Source organism: Podarcis filfolensis (assembly GCF_964270895.1).
Source record: "Podarcis filfolensis genome assembly, chromosome: 9".
In the NCBI taxonomy this organism is placed as follows: domain Eukaryota; kingdom Metazoa; phylum Chordata; class Lepidosauria; order Squamata; family Lacertidae; genus Podarcis; species Podarcis filfolensis.
The window spans coordinates 34,624,322-34,646,209 of NC_139610.1; the positions used below are offsets into that span (position 1 = coordinate 34,624,322).

At 43.0% G+C, this 21,888-nt stretch overlaps 1 protein-coding gene and 1 long non-coding RNA gene across 3 annotated transcripts in view; one reads left to right on the top strand and one right to left on the bottom strand.

The window, feature by feature from the left end:
• LOC310770545 overlaps positions 1-21,888 on the top strand; it is a 309,952-nt gene that overhangs the window by 22,868 nt on the left and 265,196 nt on the right. The gene's annotated exons all lie outside the window — the stretch shown is intronic.
• Positions 1-21,888, bottom strand: part of KLHL2 (kelch like family member 2) — a 36,622-nt gene that overhangs the window by 2,554 nt on the left and 12,180 nt on the right. For both annotated transcript variants that reach the window (XM_083631205.1, XM_083631206.1), the window contains 10 exons: positions 13,256-13,418; positions 10,308-10,417; positions 8,018-8,134; positions 6,828-6,977; positions 5,881-5,998; positions 5,522-5,719; positions 5,081-5,182; positions 3,939-4,067; positions 1,371-1,511; positions 810-953 (listed from right to left, as the gene is read on the bottom strand). In XM_083631205.1, the coding sequence (XP_083487331.1) occupies positions 810-953; positions 1,371-1,511; positions 3,939-4,067; positions 5,081-5,182; positions 5,522-5,719; positions 5,881-5,998; positions 6,828-6,977; positions 8,018-8,134; positions 10,308-10,417; positions 13,256-13,418 (1,372 nt within the window). The remainder of the gene's footprint in view (positions 1-809; positions 954-1,370; positions 1,512-3,938; positions 4,068-5,080; positions 5,183-5,521; positions 5,720-5,880; positions 5,999-6,827; positions 6,978-8,017; positions 8,135-10,307; positions 10,418-13,255; positions 13,419-21,888) is intronic.

A 21,888-nucleotide genomic window follows, 5' to 3' on the forward strand; every position in this document is an offset into this window, starting at 1 on the left:
TTGTCTTACATGTTGTTTTTTATGGACGCCGCCCTCAGAAAGCTTTGACTCTTAAAAAGGTGACATATACACAGTGGCGTCGCAATGGGGGCGTGGGGGGTGGTGCGGTGCACCCCAGGTGCCATGTCTGGGGGGGGTGACAAGAAGGCAACCCGCTGCAGCTGCATGTGGAGGATCCTCCATTCGTGGCTGGAGCCGTGAGTAGAGGATCCCGGCGCCAGTGGCAAACTGCTATGTACAGCGTGTGTGCAGTGTCGCACGCATGCACTTTACGCAATGACGCCGCACATGCACTGTACATAGCGGTTTCCGCCGGTGCCGCTCAAGCGCCTTACAGATGGCGGTGGGATCCCTCCATCGCCACTACAGCCGCATGTAAAGGATCCTCCGTTCGAGGCTGCAGCTGCGAGCAGGGGATCCCGGCACTGTCCGTATAGCGCTGGAGCACCGGCAAACCGCTATGTACAGTGCACATGCGGCATTGCTACGTATGGCACATGCATTATACGTAGCGACACTGCACATGCGCCCTACGTAGTGATGCCCCGTTCCGGATGTCACAACGCCTTCGTTCGCCCCTGCATATACATATTTTAAATGAGCAAATATAAAGGTGAGAGCTTGGTTTTCACCGCATACAGATGCTATCTGTGTTTAACTCCATTTATATCTCATCCATCCTCCAAGAGCTTCTAGACCCATTCACATAATACACGCTCACTGAGAGAGCATAATGCAGTCCACCTGCCCCTTCATTAACCTCCAGAAAAAGGGAGAAGACTCCTCCTTTTTAACTTATTCTTTATTACCTGCATAGCTTCTTCCTGTACTCATACATGACGATACCACCGTCCACTTATCTGTTGTAGGGTTATAATATTCCACTGTTGCCAAGTTACAGGAACCATCGTCTCCTCCAACTACATATAAGAGCCCATTGACAGCACAAACCCCTAATACAAAGCAGAAAAACAGTGTCAGTGCCTGGTTTCTTAGCTCACCAGGCCACATTTGGTGCCAGGAGGTTGTAAAAAAGAAGCATTAAGGCCTTTCTAAGTGACAAGCTAAGTGCACAATTATTTATTTGATATGATGGACAACCATGTATTCCCCCAATGTAGCATTTGAGGCTAGTGGTTTATCAAAATTCAAAACTGCCATAATTTTTGTCTGTTGTTATTTAGTTCTATGGTGAAAGTGGCTGTGTTAGTGTCATATACTGAATTATGTTAGATTTCTCAGTACTCAAAGCAAGGTCCTCATTAGATAAATAACCTGGGGGGCAGATGTGGAAGCAATTAAAGCCCAAGCGAGTGTCATTTCTATTTTCAATGCTATATTAAAAGTTCTTTGAAGGCTGTAATATTTACCTGCATTTCTCCTACACATGTTCATATCTGCAACCTGTTTCCATGTATTGATGGTGGGATCATACACCTCAACACTTTTTCTGACTAAAGGACCATCATGGCCACCTACTGCATACAATAAGTTGTTTAAGACACCAACACCTGAAAGGAGGGGGGGAAAGCAAAACGAGTTAACATTAAGAAAAAGCATAAATCCCCACTTCTGGGGTTTTAGCAAGTACCAACAAAGTACCAAGGGGTGGGAGGTGGGAATCAAAAAATTTCAGATGCAATGAAAGTCACATAAATACTGTATTACATTATACGTTCACAGGCACCAACACATTCACAGACACGAACACACACTTAGTATGTACCTAGAGCTTGAGAGTTTTGAAAAATGTCTTCACACTTTTCCCCAGCAACTCTTATAGCCACCTTTAGGTCAGTTTGTTTATCCCAATATTACATGGTTTGCTGGAGCTGTGTGTGGCTTTGTTGAAGGTTCTATTGAGTTCATCAAAGGGGCAAACTTTAAACTAATGAAATACTGGCCCACAGCTGACTCTCTTACAGTGCAATCCTTTGTCCAGTGGAATCCTAGGCTAAATTACACCTAGACAAGTGTGCATAGGATTGCACCTTTAGCCAATATGCTATGCTAGTTCTTGGTCTTGCAAACCTTGATGCAGCTTACAGGAAGGAAATACTGTGGGGTCCTGCAACAGATTCTATAAGCTAAAAAACATAACATGCAAGAATAAAAGGGCAGCATAAGCACTATACTAGCAAACAAACTGCAGAGTTGAAGTGAGGCACATCCTTGCCTTCCTTCGCCACTGGTCAGGAAACCAATGGCCCCTGGGAGAAGCACTCTCTACCTCTCGGAAAGAGCATCATGGGAGAGCAATCTAGCCCCATCCATCTGCCAGAGGAGGAGAAGCAGCTCCTCCAATCATTACTTTCTCCTTCCCACCCCATTTCCCCCCTTTTCAATTTGTATATCACTTAGTTGCAGCAATCTCTCAGTGGCATACAGGAAACACAAAGCAGTAAGACTAAAAGTGAGTCAAAACTATAAAACCAGAATTCAGCTTAAAAGTCTGCAGGAATAAAACAATGTCTTCAGTAGGCACTGAAAGCTTAACAGGGAGGGGGGATCTTGTCTGATCTGGAAAAGAGTTCAATAAAACTGGGCCCACTATACTGAATGCATGGCTCCTTGGTAATAAGAGTCGTGCATCCAAGCCATGGGGGACCATTAACAGTGACTCCCTTGAAGACCTCAGTGACTGAGCAGGGATATAATGGATCAGGTGGTCCATTATGTACCTGGATCCACGTTGTTAAGGGCCTTATAAATTAATACAAGAACCCTGAACCTGGTCCAGTAGCATATAGGCGGCCAATGCAAGCTTGAACACCGGGTTTATGTGCTGCCGATAGTCCGACCCTATCGACTGTCTAACCACAGCATTCTGCATCAGCTGCAGCCTCTGCTCAAGGGATGAGTGCATTGAAATAATTGAGTTTTTGAAGGTACCAGTACATGAATCTCAATACAAATTTAACTAATCATCATCATCACCATTATTATCCAGGTCCAGGAATGGCCATAGTTGGAGGACTAACTGTAGGTGGCAAAAGACACTCCTAGCCACTGAGGCTATATCTGAGCTTCCAGCAACAAAGATGGATCTAGGAGCACCCCACCCCCCAAGCTCTGAACCTATTCTTTCAGAGGGAGTGCAACCCCACACAGAACTGGTCAATCTTCCAAACACGGGAAACACCAAACCATCTTCCAAGGATTCAAGCTCAGCATACCGGCCCTCATCTACTCCACCACAGTGCCCAGTGGTGCAAATTGAACTGGACACCAAGTACTGAATGGGTGTAATCCAGATGTATGCAAACAAAATTATGTTTTCGCAAGTCATGCTGAACCAGAAATTGCTTTTTCAAAGCCACTGGCATTTAAGAGTTTGCTGCTGGGAGCTTCCAACATAAATACTTAAATCGGGATTCAAAAAACAAAAAACAAAACAAAACAACCAAAGTCAGATTTTTCAGTGAGTAGCTGTTAGATCATACCAAAAACCTTTGAAAAACAAATAAATGGGGGCGTTAAACCAGCAATTTAAAAATTAGCTACAAAGAAAGATTATCTTGAGAACACTTCCTGATTGCAACTCACAATGTCAGTTCCTTCCAAAGAAACTGATAGCAATTGATCTTTGGAATGTACACCTACCCGTCACCCCACCTTGAGAATGGTAAAGCATGAATGGCGAGATGACCCTCTCCAATCCTGCAATTCAAGCTAAAATCTGATCAGAGAGACATCTCATATTCCAATAAATGCAATTATTTCCTGGTTCATGAATTATGTCCCATATGCAGCAATGAGTGTGAGGGAGGTGCAGGAACAAGTTCAAGCAACAGTAAGACAGCTATTTGGATTTTGAAAATATGTGTACCTGCCATGACTAGTTTAACCCCCCCCCCCCCCAAAAAAAAAAATTTGGGATTCCTTGCATTTTTTTCCTATTTGACACATAGAGTTCTCATTTAAGTTTGTTTACTCACCTGCTCCGCTACGTCTAGTGCCCATCTCTGCAACATAGCTCCATTCATTTGAACTGTAGTTATAGCACTCCACTGTACTAAGGCACTGACGTGATGCACCATCATAGCCACCGACGGCATACAGCATACCTGGAAATAGGATTAACAAATTCTGCATATACAGCTATACCAGTAGATGATAGGTCAACCCTCCCGAACCTGGTGTTGCCCAAGCGTTTTGGACCACAACTCTTGTCTTTCCTGACCACTGATCATGCTCGGTGATAGAAGTAAAGAGCCCAAAAATATCTGGTGGGCCCAAGGTTGGAGAAGGCTGCATTAGATTTGTATGATGTGCATTTCATGGAGGATTAAACCTAGAAGCCTTTGTGTTAAAAGGGGTGACTGATCTGAATGAGAAAGCTTCCACATAAAATAGTTAAGGTTTGTGCTCTGTGTAACTGAAACAATGCAAAACCATTTAGCGTGGACGTTTGCATTTGATGCTTTGTGCTAAATGGGCTTTTCTCAACAAGGGTCTATTTTGAAGAGAACTTGTCAGGTTCCACTCAAGTCCTTTTTTGTGAGGTTTGATGGACTCACACTTTGAAGAAGCTGAACGAAAGCAAGGCAGCCTTATCTGAGCTGTCTACTTCAGATAGGTTGTGGTTCAGTTTAAATCATTCGTACATTTCAGAAGAAACAAATACTTTCTCTTTAAATATTTTTTTAGACATTTCTCTTTCAATCATATTCATTTAATTCAAGATTTTTATTTTTATTTTAAAACATGAGCAGTCATTTTTTAAAAAAGGACTATTCAGCTTCTCAGCTGGCCAATAAAATCTGACTACTATAGCTATTTCTTAATATAGCAGGCAGCACACTGCCACTTTCTCCTTGGCACAAGGAAAGCAAAAAATTAATAAAATAAAGATAAAAATACTGTACTAAGGTGGTTAGGAAAAATTCACAGAGAACACAGCAGAGGGCACTCCTGGGTCTAATAAATACTTCATCTGAAGATGGAGTTAGACTGAAAAGACTAGTCTGCTTTGCAAAGTGCTTGCTATGAACATATGGTGTATTTAGGAGTTAAGCTTGGGAACAGCTATTAGTCACATGGACACCAGAACCAATTTAGTCTTAAGAGGAGACCTTACCTCCAACTACACCTACACCAACACTACTTCTCCTTGTGTTCATTGGAGTTACATGAAACCATTCATTAGTCTTCATATTATAGGCTTCTACTGATGATAGACCTGTAACAAAGCAGTACACAAAGCTATGAAGAAAGAAGGTATTATTCATTCGTTTCTCCATGAACTATTAACAGGAATTAAGAACTTATGAACTCTTTTCTATCATTAGCTATGGAGATGACCGTGAGCTTGAGAGTGCTGGTCTCACTCAGATGAATTACTGCGTGTTGTGTTTTCATTTTTATAAGCACAATTTTAATAGTGCAAAACAACTTGCTGGGGCTGATGGGAATTGTACTGCCAAGCATCTGAACAGCGCCAAATTGGTGAGGTCTGATCTAGAAGACTGTCATCTCAAAGTAAGAATGCAAAGTACAATATGAATGAAATGCTCTATACCTGTACTTCCATCAAATCCTCCCACAGCATACAGAAGTCCGTTTAATACAGCAGCCCCCAAAGTGCTTCTTCTGTCTTGCATGCTAGCAACACTTGTCCATTGGTCCTTCACGGGATCATATGAATCCACCGTACGAACCCTCAAGGAGCCATTGAAACCACCAACGGCAAAGACAAGTCCGCTCATGTATACCACTCCTGAAAGAAAAGGTTCTACATTTCAGGCATTGGTCTCTGCAGACCATGTATGCTCTTTTGTTTAAAGACTGCACACATAAAAAAAACATCCTTCTTAAAAGGAAGTTGTTGGCATGGAGTTACCTAGCTATGTAAGCAACACTATCAATTTAAGCAGCTACCTGCTCTGCATCTTCTAGAAGGCAGCTCAGCAACTTGGTGCCACCGTTCTTCCTTAAAATCGTAACACTCCACACTGCGGATAGCTTTGGGTGCTTGTCCTCCGACCACCACCATCAGCTTCAAAGGAAGAAACACCTCGTAAATAACCTAGTTGCTTATTCACATGAATGGAGACAACAATGGAAAATTGATCATTTCTTACAAGTTGCTATTCCGTGTCTCAGAGTAGTTTGTCATGGTCTTTGGCTAGAGCAATAAACTTAGGAACTATTCACTTACGCATACCCATCATGTATCAGAATAGCATCTTTGAACTTCCTGTATTCCCCTTTTCTTTTGGAGACTACTTCTGCCAAGGCGACTGTCAGGAGAAAGAGTTCCACCACCAAAGTACACAGGGATCAATAAGGAGCAGATATAGTCCTACTCCTACTGTCTAACTTTGCTGCCACCAGGGGTTTTTTTTTGGGGGGGGGAGAAGAGTCTTGCTATAATCTATAACGCTGCTCCTTCTGTTAAGTGGTCACCTTGACAATTCATGGGACACATATGGAACCAAATACCTCCATTCTACTCACTAAAAAGGCAGATGCTCTTGACAGGCAAAACAAGAGTCTCTCTGCTGAACCACCATGACAGTCTTGCCAGTTACGTCATGGCACCCCAATATTCTTGAACAAGCAGAACCCTACTAACAAATATGAAAGAAAGACGTTCTAGATTGATTGTCTAAATTCACTTACTGGATTGTGGTGCGCCTCTTCCTACTGGTGTGTGTGTGTATGTGTCCCATTTGACTGTCTTAAATTACTCCAAAATCACTGTATTTTCAATAAGACCGCCACATAATTAAATCCATCTGTTACATTTCTGCTGAACGTTCTCTTCCCATAATGCAATGCAATACTAAATGGCGAACCAGGTAGCCAAGAGTGACGGGTCTTACTTTTGGAAGGCAGGCTGGTGTTCGCAGCCTTGTTCGTGTGGTCTTCATCAGAGCCCTTTGCTCAAGTGGCAACAAATGGTACTTCATCGCTTCAATGAGGTAATCCTTACACGCACTGCTGTTTTTAACAAGCGGTTCCTCTTCGACTCTCTGCGCATTAAATGTGGACAAAAGTCTTAACAAGTACTACTACACAACAGGTGCACACTAATATGCTGGCATGTTCCTCTCAAGATTACCCCTATGCCAGCCCTCTTAAGAAAGAAAATACAAGCCCTTTGGATCTGTTCAATAAGAGATGTAAGCACGGTGCTTCCAAAATTTTTGGAACCCTATAAAGAAAAGGCATTTCAAGAGGGTGGATGCCTACAGGCGAGAAACCAGAATATAGAGACAAGCACAGAAGCTGTATACCCTGGCCAAAAAAAAAAAAAAAGCAATTTGAGTATCACTTGTTATGTGTGCTTTGGAATTCTGTCCTATGCAAAGACATTTCAGTACTTTTCTGAACAAGATCAAGGTAACTTATTCAAAGAAATGAAAACAAATGGGCTCAAGGAAAAATGAGGTGAATATTGCCAATTTCCTTCTGCATGTCATGCAGGTTCAAAACTCACTCCCTGGCACCTCCAGGTAAAGATGGGATTGTCCCTTATTAAACTCTGGAGAGCCCTGCCAGCTGGACCAAAGTTACTTCATTTAAGCTGGTTTCCTACATTCCTAGGGCAACAGCAAATATTAATTCCCTTCGACAGAATATCAAGGAAAACATAAACCAGTACGCAATTGTTCTAGTATAGCTGCAGATTCAGATTCTTAGCAATAAACCATTTAAGGCAGGTCACTTCAAATTTAGGTGTAGGTTGTTTTGGTTTTTTTTGGCTAGTTAGGTTGATGAAGTGATTCCTCCAAATTAACGGAGCCTTACCCTTTCCACTATTAAATATTTTCAAAAGTTTCACACTCGCCAAAAAGCAAGACACAAACAAGATAAAAAAAGACCCGGCCGTAACTAACAAGATACAGAACGCTGAGCAGATTGGTAGAACCTTACAAGAAGTGCTACCTGTAGTTAAGCGATTCTGTCTCCTTAATGGTAAATATTCTGGTCCTATGGCTAAGTCTGTACGCTTAAGGTTGTACAGAATAAGAGAGACGGTGTGCACATCAAATGCTTACTTTTTACTTACCTGAACCAAATACTCTCGGGAGAGCAATGGCAGGCGGACATGTTCCATCAGGCGTGCCATGAGCTCTTGCCGCACATCTTTGTCGTGGTTGACCCATGCGATCACCGCTTCAAACACCTTGAGTAACAAAAGGACACACTATGAGTTTTGAACATTTTTTGGGGGGTGGGGCAACAGGGCAGATTCACATATTATTCTCTCTTAAGAAGCCCTTCTCTGCGAGTGCTGTAATTGAGCGTGGAGAACAGACACCCTTCCACCAGGGGTCAGTAGCACAGCTTCCGCCCATACTCTGTGAGTTATCCTCAGCAGGTCCTATCTTTTTTAAGATGCCAGTAGCCTTCTCACTCTCTAAATGGTTAAAAAGGGGTACCAAGCCCAAGCTGCTTCCCTCTCTCACCCCAAGCATCTTGCTCCTTTTGAAAGTGGCTGCTCTCCTCTGTCGTCTCTTCCCCAATCACCTTCAGCTTCTCATAAGCCGTCAGGAGGATGGAGTATATTCTCACCTCCTTAAAGGAATACTATGGCTACTGAGGAACCTCAGTCCTTGGACACAGCTACATTGGCAAAGAAAAAGCGCTTCGTATGCGTTGTACAGTGGTACCTCTGGTTATGAACTTCCAGAGGTCCATTTTTAACCTGAAACCGTTCTTAACCTGAGGCGCCCTTTTGCTAATGGGGCCTCCCGCTGCCGCCGCACAATTTCTGTTCTCATCCTGAGGTAAAGTTCTTAACCCAAGGTACTACTTCTGGGTTAGCAGAGTCTAACCCAAAGTGTTTGTAACCTGAGGTACCACTGTATATGCATTATAACACTGTGACACCTGACGGCGCTTTGGAGTTCCGTTTTTGCCAACCCGATTTCTCATATAAAGTTTACAACGCGTTTCACTGAAACGCTTCTTTGATGTGTCTGGATCCAGCCCTTACTGAGGTTCAGCTTTTTGATTAAAACGTTTGTGTTTTCACAAGCCGCCGGAGTGGAATTCAGCATCGTGCTAAGCTGATCCTTTCATCGGCACAGGCATTTCTCCTTGTCAGGTGAAATGATTAATCCTCTGCTCTCCCTGCGAGTTGTTTGGGGGGTGGGCATAGGGCATGTGGGGCATGTGTGCGGAAGAAGAGAATTCCCCCAAGGATGCCAACAACTTGGTGTTGTTGTTTTTTAGTGGTCTCCGGTTACAAATCTTGTCAGCGCTTACCACTTGAGTTAGAAGGATTATCTATAAAATTCCCATACTGTGCTAAATATATCTGCAGTCTATGAGGATGCTTAATAGAAGTTCAGTTCAGTTTGCAGCAAGGGTACCAAAAGATCTGCTGAGGATTTAATTAAAGGATAAGAGTCATGCAGCTCTAAAAGCAGGCCGAGATGTGGGCTGACAGCACTGCGCCACTGCCAAGACTCAGAGAGTTGGACAGTGATGCTGCAATAGCGTGTCAGCCCTCACCGAGGGAAGAAACCCACACAGGACATGGGCATGTGGCAAAAACAAAACAATCAGAACAGCTTCTCCATATGCCGAAACTCAGCACATGCTCTACTTAACCTACATCTCGGCCCACATTCAGTATCATATGATCTTGCTTTGTAGGCCTAAGTGTATTCCAATATCTGCGCTATCACTGTATAATACTCATTTTTAGGTAGGATGCTTTAGCTGTACTTCAAGGAAAGCCTTGAAGTTGGCCAACTATAATGCATTGCGCATAGGGCAACCTTTCAAGATGGCTCCAAACCTGCTACTGGTCCATTTCCAAAGTGCTGGCACATAAGCATATAATTTGAAGCCCTACCTACTCAACTTTGGACCTTGTTACCTGAAGGCTTGTCTGCTTCCATATGAAACAGCCCCAGAACTAGGTTTTTGGGTTTTCCCCCTTCCCACCCTCATTTTAGGAAACCCTTCTCTGGGTGCAGCTACCATCTGTGGTGAAGGAAACGCCATTTTCTATTATAGCAACTTGCTTTTGGAGTTCCTGCACTCCTGGGAGGTTCACCTAATGCCTACGTAAATGTCTTTCCAGGGGCAGGTATTTTCCAGTTATCATCATCTGAAGACTTCTTATCCAGTAAAATGTATTATTGCTATTATTAAAATTTATATACCACCTTTATCTTTCAAAGATCTCAAGGTGGCATACATAGTTCTCCTCCCCATTTCACCCTCACAATAACCCTGTGAGATAGGTTGTTGTAGATGCGGCACATGAATGAAGGTTCCATCGTATCTGATTAGACCTTAAGATTCTTTAAAGCAGCTTTCAAACTGGGAGAAAGGGACCTTACCTTTTCCTCGGACGCTATTGTAAGTTTGTCACTGGATATTAAGCTGCACACCTGTTCTACATCGAGGTTCAGAAATTCCTCACAAAGTACAACTTCAGTAAAGTGCTGCTCTGTTTAGAGAGGGGAAAAATATCTTTGAATGCACATGCACACACCCGTGCGATGCAAGTTAAGAGGTACCGACTCTATAGAAGCAAGTGGTTTCCACTGCAGTGACTACTTGCTGGGGCACACGACGGCAAAATGAGGAAAGCACATAGTTCATATATAGTAAATGCACATATATGAAGCATTCTAATACAATAACTCACCACAATATCATTACAGCATTTGGGATAATATTGTTTGATATTCAGGTGAATGGGTGGATAGAGCTGTAGCCATAATGGCACACACCAAAGGGGAAGAAGCAGGCTTGGCAGAGCCCTGAGCTTTGCAGACGTACAGAAGTTCTGCTAAAGATACCCAAAGGGGAGAAACAGCCCAATGAGTACTGAGTATGTTCAGTGGGCAAAGAATGCTGACTGCTTGGGGAGGAAGACTTTTGCCTTGCTCATAAATTAAAAGTTGGTTTAAATGGACTCTGGCCCCTGAATGGCCAAGGCAGCGCACCAGGAGTTGGGCTCTTTGGATAGGGGAGGTATTTTCCTTCTGTCCATCATTGGAGGATTTTTGCTTATTTTTTTAAGTTGAAAGGGCGGCAGAGGCAAGTTAGTACAACAGGGCATTGTGCACCTCCGGGGTGGCTTGTTCAAGGCTGGGAGGAATGAGACAGAATGTTGGGAGGTGGAGGAAATGGCTGATCAAGTTCTTTGGGGTGGTTTGTGGTATACAGAAGACAGAGGGCCTCTCTTTTGTAGGCTTCATGATTTGGATGCTGTAAATCTGCCTGTGGGGGCTGCCCTCCAAGGTAAGACTCTCTGGGGTTTGGCGTTGGACAGTTTGTGAAGAGCAAGAGGTTCTACGAAAGGCTGCAACTGAAATGTGATTGCAGTATTGCCAACCCTGAGAAGGAAACCAGATGGAAGGGGAATAGAGTAATCTAGAAGGGGTTCCTGGCTGGCTGAATGACATACTAAACAGGAGCACTCCACACTGCCAACCTTATGTTGAAGGCCCCACTTGCCACACGGTCATTCAACAGTTTAAAGGGACCCAATCTGATTAATGTGCTATTCAAACACAGTAGCTGCGTTCTCAACAGATTCTGCAGCAATTCAGCCTAGGTGATTGGCAAGTTGCCCCTTTCGTAATATCTCTGCTCTCTCACACTCAGGTTCTCAGAAACGAGAAAAATAGGAAAAATAAGGAATCTAAAGCAGCATTGTTATGATCAGCCGTCTGTTTAGAATGTAGTTCGTTGCCTAGGAAATCTTGTTAACTCTTTGAGGCATCTCCTTTTGTCACGAAAGAGGAACAGATAAATGAATTATTTCGAATAATATGTTCTGAAATTATATAAATTATATAAGCCTTACAGCTGAGCGGAGGAAAAGAAAAACGTGTGCTGTTGAGATGAAGGGAGAAGCCTTCCCCAAAGACCAAGATGGGGAACCACCTGTGGCCACTGAGATATACATGGGCTTCATCCCCTACCAATAATGAGCAGGGATTGTGGCAACTGTAACCTAGCAACATCTGGAGAGCCATGTGTTCTCCAACCCTGGTCTATAATCATTGGCAGCAGCCAGGAATTGAATTTGAGATGTTTATGTATACAAAGCACATCCACTAATTCTCAGCTATGCCTCCAATCTTGTTTGAATGTTCTAAGCTGCTCAGAAGACCCAGACAGCTTTCCTATGATTTCTTGGGGGGTTACCTACAGGAAGGAGGGGTACCCAGGGAGCTGGAGAGCCCTAAAGGAAAAGGAGATCTTTCCCTCCTCGCTACCTTGTATCAGCAGTTCAGCCAAGCCATTGCCTCAGATCCAAACAAGTAGCAGAGCCCGTCAAGCAGTTCAGAGATCAACTACTCATTTGCGCTGCCTTAAAACCTGACTTGACTAAAGATAAGGAATCTTCTCTCACGTCCTCAAACTTCAGCTCTGCCATTGATCTGCTGCCCCCAAATGCTAGAACAACTGTTTGGGTAAAATGCTGAGGAGCAGAGTTGCAGTAAGAGAGACCTTACCCCAGCTTCCAGCCCTTTACCCAAGATACTGCTGTATGCAAGTGTACACAGGCTATATAGGTCACAGGAAGAAGCCCACTGAGACTGCTCCTCACCTTAGGCTATGGTGGCGACCCTCTCACCCATGGGCCAATATTACCCTGCTAGGGTATCCAAATTGCCCTGCAAGGCCATGTCCCTCCCAAGCCTCATTCACCTACCCATCAGCTAGAATGACTTGGGACATCATCTAATGAATGATGGTTGAGGTTATGCATTTACCACCCCACCCTATTGTCAGGAAGAGAGTTGCTAAAAAGGAGGGGGGGAACACTTGTTTTAACAGTTCCTTGCAAGGCACTTTGTACTCCCAACTTTGGGTCTTCAAAGCACCTTGTGTCAAAATGACTGTGAGGTCAAACTTGACCTGCAAAGCCTATCATGATAAGGAGATAGGGGCTCATGGAGCCAAAAATGTTCCCTATAGCATTGGGGCTTGGCTACAGAGCATCTGGAAGAATTTTTTTGGATAAGGCTAGAAAGCCCTAGAAGGCTTGGGCTGCATAGACTCATTTTTTTATACTGGTGCCTAAAATTTTAATGTGGTTTTAATTTCTGGTTTTAAAATCCACTCGTTTCCTAGCTGCTTCGTGATTTTTTTTCTTGCATGTGCAAAAAGTCAAGGCAGTCAGTTCTAAGACTTTCACATTCCCCAACATTGTAGCTCAAATTCCCTCTTGTGCGAGCAATGTTAAAAGGCCACCACATTAGACAGCGTTAGAAACAAAACCACAGTCCAGCCAAGTGTGTTTTTTTAGAATTGGTGTTGCACTTGCCTGCATAAGTGTTGGCCTTGTTCAGAAGATCTGTGCATGCATGCATGTCAGCAAAAGCGCGAAAGCCTAAACAGTTCACAGGATGAAGTTGGGTTTCCAGAAAATCACAGCAGCTCTTCTTTACATCCTGCAACTGCAACAAACTAGCTGCCGGGAGAAGTACCTACAATAACCAAAACCAAATTCATGCACACATTGCCAACAACAACAAAAAGAAAAACTTACGGCACACGTATTAGGAGAAACATTAGAATGGTAGAGAATATGACCAACAGAGGTCTGCATTTTAAAGTCACCACCTTAAATTTACGGTACTAGTGTTGATTGTGATGCTTGCTGTTAGAAAGTTTTAAAAACCCTGTATTCTAGATCAGTTATGGCTGATATTTCTATTCATTTTTTATCATTCCGACTCACTGGCCTTTGAATCCAGATGAGTTGCCAAGGATTGGGTCACTGCAGAAATGCAGCTGCCCCTTTTGTCGCATGAACTACGATGGGACAATGTTCCTTCTATTTTCAAAGGTTTATTCATTCATTCTCCTACTGCTCACTGTAGGACTTAATCATATTAGCACAACAGGGCTGGCATTTTTTTTTTTAAAAAAGGTTAGTGTTTAGGAGGTTGACATTGATCAGCTTCATTCCAAAGCGCTATCCAATTCTGTATTCCCAACGCCTTTATTTGACTCAATGAAATCTAAGTAAGCTCACAAAATGGGCTTCTTTGTAAACACTGCATTTGCTGTTAGCAGTTGTATACGGTATTCACTTTTAAATACAGAAGCCACGGAATGCTAGCTTCAACTGGAACACATTCAAGAGGACAGACACCACTGACTTTACTTTACTGCACTTAATTCATCTGCCCTACACAGAGGGTGCTTCCGGGTTCCCAAGGGCTCACTGAACCAGCAGAGAACTGCAGAAATGCCTCAAGCAGAGATCCTTTGCGATTGCACTGCTTGTCTTTCAAGAAAAGCATGAGTCAAGATAAACAGCTGTAGTGGTGGGTGGGTGGCAGTGCAGAGGGCTAAAAATAAATTTCGACATCTGTAGCACAAAGCTAATGCTAACACTTTACATTTCACCGAAGAAAGCTATTAGCCCTCATTCATTTCAGATGTAGCAAGTCGTTCCTAAAAATCATTTACAAGCCACATGCTTCCTGAAACAAGACCTTTTTAAAGCCATCAACTTTTTTTTTATAGCTCTGCTTGAAGTCCAAGCACTGTTTACAGACCAAGCATGTGGCCTTGTCTAAAATGTTCCCAGCTGCCCAGTACACTCACCCTCCAAACAAATATTTACACTCGGTTCTGTTCCATGTTATATGCTGTTCTCTGGCACCATATGTATAAAAAGTGAACTGTGCCAGAAAAAAAATACATAAGCACGAATCAGGAAAGGATCGAACCCCACTTAGGTGTAGTTTTCAAGGCAGAATCTGCCATTTATACACATGGGAGTTCTTAAAAGACTGTACCCTTTGGATCTTGTTTAGGGAAGTTTTTAATATTTGATGCTTTATTGTATTTTTAACATTTTGTTGGGAGCTGCCCAGTCAGATGAGCGGGAAATATATAAATATATATATATATATATATGACGCTTTTGAATTATGGTGCTGGAGGAGACTCTTGAGAGTCCCATGGACTGCAAGAAGATCAAACCTATCCATTCTTAAGGAAATCAGCCTTGAGTGCTCACTGGAAGGACAGATCGTGAAGCTGAGGCTCCAATATTTTGGCCACCTCATGAGAAGAGAAGACTCCCTGGAAAAGACCCTGATGTTGGGCAAGATTGAGGGCACAAGGAGAAGGGGATGACAGAGGACGAGATGGTTGGATAGTGTTCTTGAAACTACCAGCATGAGTTTGAACAAACTGAGGGAGGCAGTGGAAGACAGAAGTGCCTGGCGTGCTCTGGTCCATGGGGTCACGAAGAGTTGGAAATGACTAAACGACTAAACAACAACAACATCACACACACACACACACACGTGTGTGTGTGTGTGTGTGTGTGTGTGTGTATATATATATATATATATATATATATATATATATACATATATATATATATTACCCAGCAGCTCCCTCCCCAGGCCCCTCAGGCTCTCCTGCTCCCTGACCTATCAGTGAGAGTTGTTAGGCAAGTGGATATGAGAGGTGCACTTTCTCCCAGTGAGGCCTCATATTTTTGGAGCTTCATTCCCAATAGCCTTTAAAAATCTTCAAAAGATGCATTTCTTTAAGCCTGTGCTTGGCTGAATTGTGCTATACCATGCAAGTTAATACATTAGCAGAATTTTTAAAAAACACTTGTAATGTGATAGATGTTTAAATTTGGAGGTAATTAGAGATAAAGATTTTATTGACATGCATGAATGAAGATAATACAAAGGAACCAAGGCAAGGAGTAGAGGGAACTCGAGGGATTCAAGTAATCCCACAATGTGATTTAATATTGATTGTGTATACAGTTGTTATAAATGTTTTATGTTTTTCTCTTTAATGTAATGATTTTGTTGTTTTTGTGGAAATCAATAAAAATATTATTAAAAAAAATAAAAAAATTGTGCTATACCGCACTTGGTAAAGAATTTTTTTAGCTGCTGCTGCTTTGAATCTGTGTGTGGCTTTGTAATTGTGTTTCATGTGTCTTGTAAGATGCCTTGCAAAGGCAGCATGCCCTGAAAAGTATTAAAAAATACTTTAAACAATATTCAACATTCCTTAGAGTGTTTTTAGTAGCTTTATGACAGATTTGTGTCTTTCTACAGGCTTTCTTAAGTCCACTCACAAGACACACACACACAGCTGTCTCCCTACTGTAAATTATTTTGTAAAATTACACTTCCCATTGTAGATATTACCTCAAAATAGCTTGTGCAGAGGAAACGTCAGACTTATTAGACATTTATATTTCATATACAGGCCCTATTCAGGTGTTCAATCTCCTCACAAGTAAGGAAAAGATGAGAGCCACCTTCTAAATAATCACACAGGGAGCCTCCAAGAATAAGAGGCAGCTCCTCACATCAGATCTTCCCCCTCAAATGCATGAAGGATTCTAACCTGGGTAGCAATGACACGCCAGAGGGGGTGCGGGACGTGACAGCACATCCTGCTTTTCCTCACGTTTCCTCAGTCTTATAAGGAGACTGAGCACTTGAATAGGATGACTGTGTACCTCTGGCAACTGCCTCCCAATCTCCCATAGCCTCACTCTTAATATCTGCCACAGCTCCAAGAATTTGGGATAACACGAAGTAATAATCTAGAACTAGAAACTGCATAGCAAAGTGCAAGACACTGACTTAGCTGTCGAGGTTTAGGCTGCAAGCCTAAACACATTCATTCACTTCAAGAGTAAAGGTCCAGTGAAGTCAATGGGAGTTACATTTGAGAAAGCAAAATTGGGCTGTTGGGAGTGATGTCCTGCAAGAGGCAAAGATTATGCAGCTCACTGGATGGTAAAACGTAGCCCGTTCCTTGCATTTGCTCTTTGACGGTCTGAATACTGAAATCTTCAGATGTCCTGTCCTCTCTTTACCAGAGAACGGTCCTTCTCAATTGTGGAGCCTCAGTTGTGGGATTCCCTTCCCAGCACCTACTCCAAATTTGTTTTGGTACCACGTGAAGAGCCTTCTTGCTGCTATTGATTTTCCTGCTTTTAACACATTAGACTGCATCCAATGTTGCAGCTCTGCTGGTGCATGGGAATTCCATATGTTCAACAGACTTCCTCTTCCGTCCCTCCAGCTCCCTGAGCACCCTCAAAATCAGCTCCAGAGCAATTTATGGGGGGAGAGGAAGGAAGGGAAGAACAGAGAGGAAAAGGAAGTCCTGTTGCCCCATTGGAATCCTGAAGGTGCAACACTGGATGCAACCCAGTATGTTTTAATGAGCTTGGAATTTTATCGGAAGGGTGGGGAGAAAATCCCTAATCAACAACAACAACAGACTGAATCCAAACTGAGTTAGTTGGTGTGTAGTTCCACTCAAATGAACAAACTTAAGAGCAAATCTAGATCCACCCCAGTAAGTATAAGAAGAAATTAAATGAATGAATGAATGGTATTGCAAGTATTATTATTACCTGTAAGTCACACTGAATTAATGGTATATTATAATTGAAAGGGAGCAGGTGGCGCTGTGATCTAAACCACTGAGCCTCTTGGGTTTGCTAATCAGATGTTTAGTGGTTCGAATCCGCGCGACGGGATGAGCTCCCTTTGCTCTGTCCCAGCTTCGTCCAACCTAGCAGTTCAAAAGCATGCCAGTGAATAAATAGGTACCACTCTGGAGGGAAGGTAAATGGCATTTCCGTGCACTATGGCACTCGCCACAGTGTCCCATTGTGCCAGTAGTGGTTTAGTCATGCTGGCCACATGACCCAGAAAGCTGTCTGTGGACAAACACCGGCTCCCTTGAACTGAAAAGCGAGTTGAGCACCACACCCCATAGTCGCCCTTGACTGGATTTAACCTTCCACTGGTCCTTTACCTTTTTTTACCTATATTATAGTTCAAACACACCCATAAATACATGCTATAAACTCTTCTATGATCTCAAAAGTAGATCCTGTATTATCAGATCTCCCTTCTCCTCAACCTGCCTCCCATTTAGGTGCTGCATTACACCTAACACCACAACAGTTCAACAGTCCTAACACCTCAAAGCAGCTACCGATTAAACTGAACCTGACTAGGCCTAGTAAAGAAGCTACAAATTTTATGAGGAAGATCACTTTCGGGGGTGGGGGGTAAAGCTGGTCTCAGTCAAAATAGTGTGATATTACTCACAGTAGTTTAATTCTATGTCAAACCGGTCAAACCCATCCCAACAATTAAGGATTTTTTTTAAGCCAGCAAGCTATTAGGTGTTAAAAATCCTTAATTGCTGCAGTTGAAAGTGTTGACTATGCAACAGCTTGAGACATTTTCTTGCGTTTAGTGAACATTTGGCCAAACAGTTTGTCAGAAATGCTACATGCTGTACCAGATAATGAGTTGAAAGATACTGGCAAGTCATACCTAACAGGAAATAGGACTCAAATTGCAAAGGACGAGATCATTAGATCACTGGTATTACACACACCATTTATATACAAGATGGAGGGCATTACACACAGCATTCGCATACTGCAGGAATGCACAGCAGCTGTTTGGGGTTTTTTTTTAGAGAATTGTATATAATTCTCTACCATCAAGAAGGAGAACAGCCACAGTGCAGCCTGCTTGTTCAGGTTGCAAACAAAGGGAATGTGGCATATACATGAACATCTGAAGCGAAGGAGCATAAATTGATGCCCATAAAGGCTGCCAAATCTAATCCTTCTGGAATCAGTTGCAGAGACCCTCAATTTGTAGCCACAGGATTCTAGTTTCCATAATTGCAGCTATACCTCTTCTCTATCATCAAAGTCCAGCCTAGTGTCTAACAGAACACACTTTGAAGTATACACAGTGTAGCCTCCTTATACTAAAATTTTACTAAATTCCATGGAGACACCCAATGTGAGTTGCCTGTAGGGCTTACCCAGAGCTCAGCCGTCCTGAAAAACAGAGGCACTGCTTGATTCCAAAGTCCACAATGAAAAACAAGACAACCAACACCTGTCAGGATGAAATGCCAGGTAAGGAGCTTTCCACCTTATCTTGGGTGGGTCAGAACAGCTCTGCTGTACTGGCTCAGTCCTAAACATGGAAACCCACACATTTCATCTCCATTAACATAATCAAGTAAACAATTACTTTTAGCTGTAGATGGATATGAATGAAGAGTTTCATAAATGAATAAAATATAAGGTTTTAATTACCTCTAACTCCCTTCCTAATTCAGGGGAAATAGCCCCCCCCCCCAATTTTCATCACTCTTTGCAGAGACTGCAAATCCCTTGGAGACTTATCTACTCTTTTGTGGAAGACAGGCTGTGAGTACAAATATAAGTAAAAGGAACTGCTTATAAAAGAGCTTTGGCGATGGGGGATCTCCATGTAATCAATGCATTAGGTACCTGTAATGGTTATAGGGGTTGCTCGTGCGTAAGTTGCCGCCACTCCTGGCTAGGTTGCCTGGTTAAACCTTTTCTGTCTGGACAGCCCTTCACTTCGTGGCTGTTTCAGTCACTAGCAGAATCCGTCAGTGGGAGTTTCTTGAACTTCTTCCAGCAAAGAAGTTCTTTGACGCCAAGTCTACGCCTACTTTCCCTGCGCGGAAGTCTTCTGCGCAGGGAGGGTGTGGGTAGCGGAGGACCCGTGCTCTCCCCGCTGGTCTCCGGCGAGGAGTCCTGGAGCCCCCTCGCCGATTCCCCCATCTGCCCCCCTTTATCCCTGGTGTTACGTTGATTTCCTTCCCCAGCCGATGAGTTGCCTCTCTCCCTGCTGGGCCCTTCTCCAGCATCGCTTGGGAGCCTTGCCTCCGCCTCTCGCTCCGATGTCAGTTCCCTGACAGTACCAATCCCAATGACTTCGGAAAGACATTTTGTGGGGCCAAAGCACTTCAAATATGTGAAAACGAAGAAGCAACTTGTAAGTGCAACAGAATACCAAATGATGGCTATATAACAGAAGTCATTCTCTTGCTGACCGTGTATGTGTATGTGTATGTGTGTATGTATGTATGTATGTATGTGTGCGCATGTGTATATTATATATGCAAAAACAGCTGTGTCAACACTCAGGGCCATATTAATATGATGCTGGCAGTTCTGCATACTTTACATGTGGCTCTCCCCTATTCACATAGGGAGTGGCAATCAAATTTAACAGAAAAAGAGGAGCACAGGTGAGAGGCGCTGGACTCTCGCTGCACCCACTATTCACTGCAGCTCTTAACAAGCACTTTCCCCTTTCCCAAACAGACTTCCAGCATCAAAGCTTAGCTAAAAGGAGGTGGTTTGTAAGCACTTGAGGGCTACAGGAAGACAAGTCATGCACCCCTTCTGCGGTTAAAAACGAGACCTACACCTTCCCTCCTCTCAGTGCAACTGGCCAGTTGGACTAGATGACCCTTGGGATTCCTTCCAACTCTACAATTATATGATCCTACATTGGTCTCAAAGCGCCACATCACAACTCTAACTGAAAAACAGGCACAGAGGCCTTCCAGGCAGAAGAATCTTTAGGCAGATTTGGAGACAAGCTTGAGTTAAAGGTTGACTACACCAGCTGCCATCATTAATACTGTGTTAGATACTGCGATCCAGATGGATACTCAGGAAATGTAATAACAGTACATTGGACGGCTTATTATTGCAGCATGTAGGCTGGAATCAGAAACAGTATATAAAGCTGAATGAAGAGTGTCCATAAATAATGGCTGATGTTGCTGCACCAAGATCTCTGCTACTCTTACATGCCACAGTTTGCCCTAATAGTTCAAGCAATGACATTTACCACCTCGGCAGAGCCCGAGTACTGTAAACGCTGAACACTGTACACTGAAAGATTAGTAAGGTAAGAAACCAGAGCTCACAAAGTGAAACCCAAATCCCTCAAATCACTAAAGAGATGGGTATCTGATTTCTGGTAAGCGAACAATCATTTTTCCTAATCTGTAGGGATGGCTATTGCAGCAGTCATAGCTCATAGAAGTTCTGCAGCGAGATGTGGCAGTACCAACCCAAATGGGGGATATTATTCTGTTTAAGACTGCACTAGGGTCTTAAGTACATTGTTGCTACAATTAGGCAATGCTATTGTGACATTTTAAGTCTCATCATTATCTGCTGAACTAAGGAAATCAGCTTTCAGGTCAGTAAGTTTTGCCAGGAACCAGGCTGGCCGAAGACATTTTGCAGCCCAAGGGGATGGACCCCTTTCTCTATTCCAGATACAGAAGCTGACCAGACTGGTGGCTGAATCTTATTTCACGACTGGTGATGGGACAGTATCTTCTACTGCCGTCAGATAGCAGGCTAGCTTAGGAGGCACAAAGCAGGCTGCATAACACACACACACACACACACACACACACACACACACACACGTACCTGTTCCCTGACCCTCAGCAGAGGGTCCTTTTTTCCTTTTTTACAGGAAAAAAGCTGCATTACAGGTCAACATACGGAATGTACCCCAAGTTTGGATTAATCATTTCTAAAGAAGGGCAATCTGACCTCTGTTATAAAGAACCAATTAATTTTCTTTTAGTAGCAGCATGCCCAGTAGTGGCACAGAATTGGAAGAGACTGGAACGTCTGTGTATTTCTCAGTGGAAACAGAACGTATAGTTGACTGCTGCATCAGATAAATTAACAAAGAGATGACATGCACTGAATGATACAAATTATGTAGATGATTTTGCTGAAATATGGCATCCTTTAATAAAATGCTTTACTGATAATCCTGAAGAATGGCACGGACTGGACTTTGGCAAATTAAACAGACTGATCCGTCCTGGAAGGGGGAAGCGGGGGGAAATTGAGTTTTGTTTATGTTTTGTAATTGTTGTTATATAACAATATATCTCAATAAAACAACAACAACCACAACTGAGTTCATTTAGAAAACTGGCTGATTATGCCTATTTAGTTAACAACCTGGACAACTAGTAAACCTGTTCCTCTGTGTGTGTTTTTGAGCTTCTCCAGAATGCAGAACAAATATTTGCTATTTATTTAGCGGT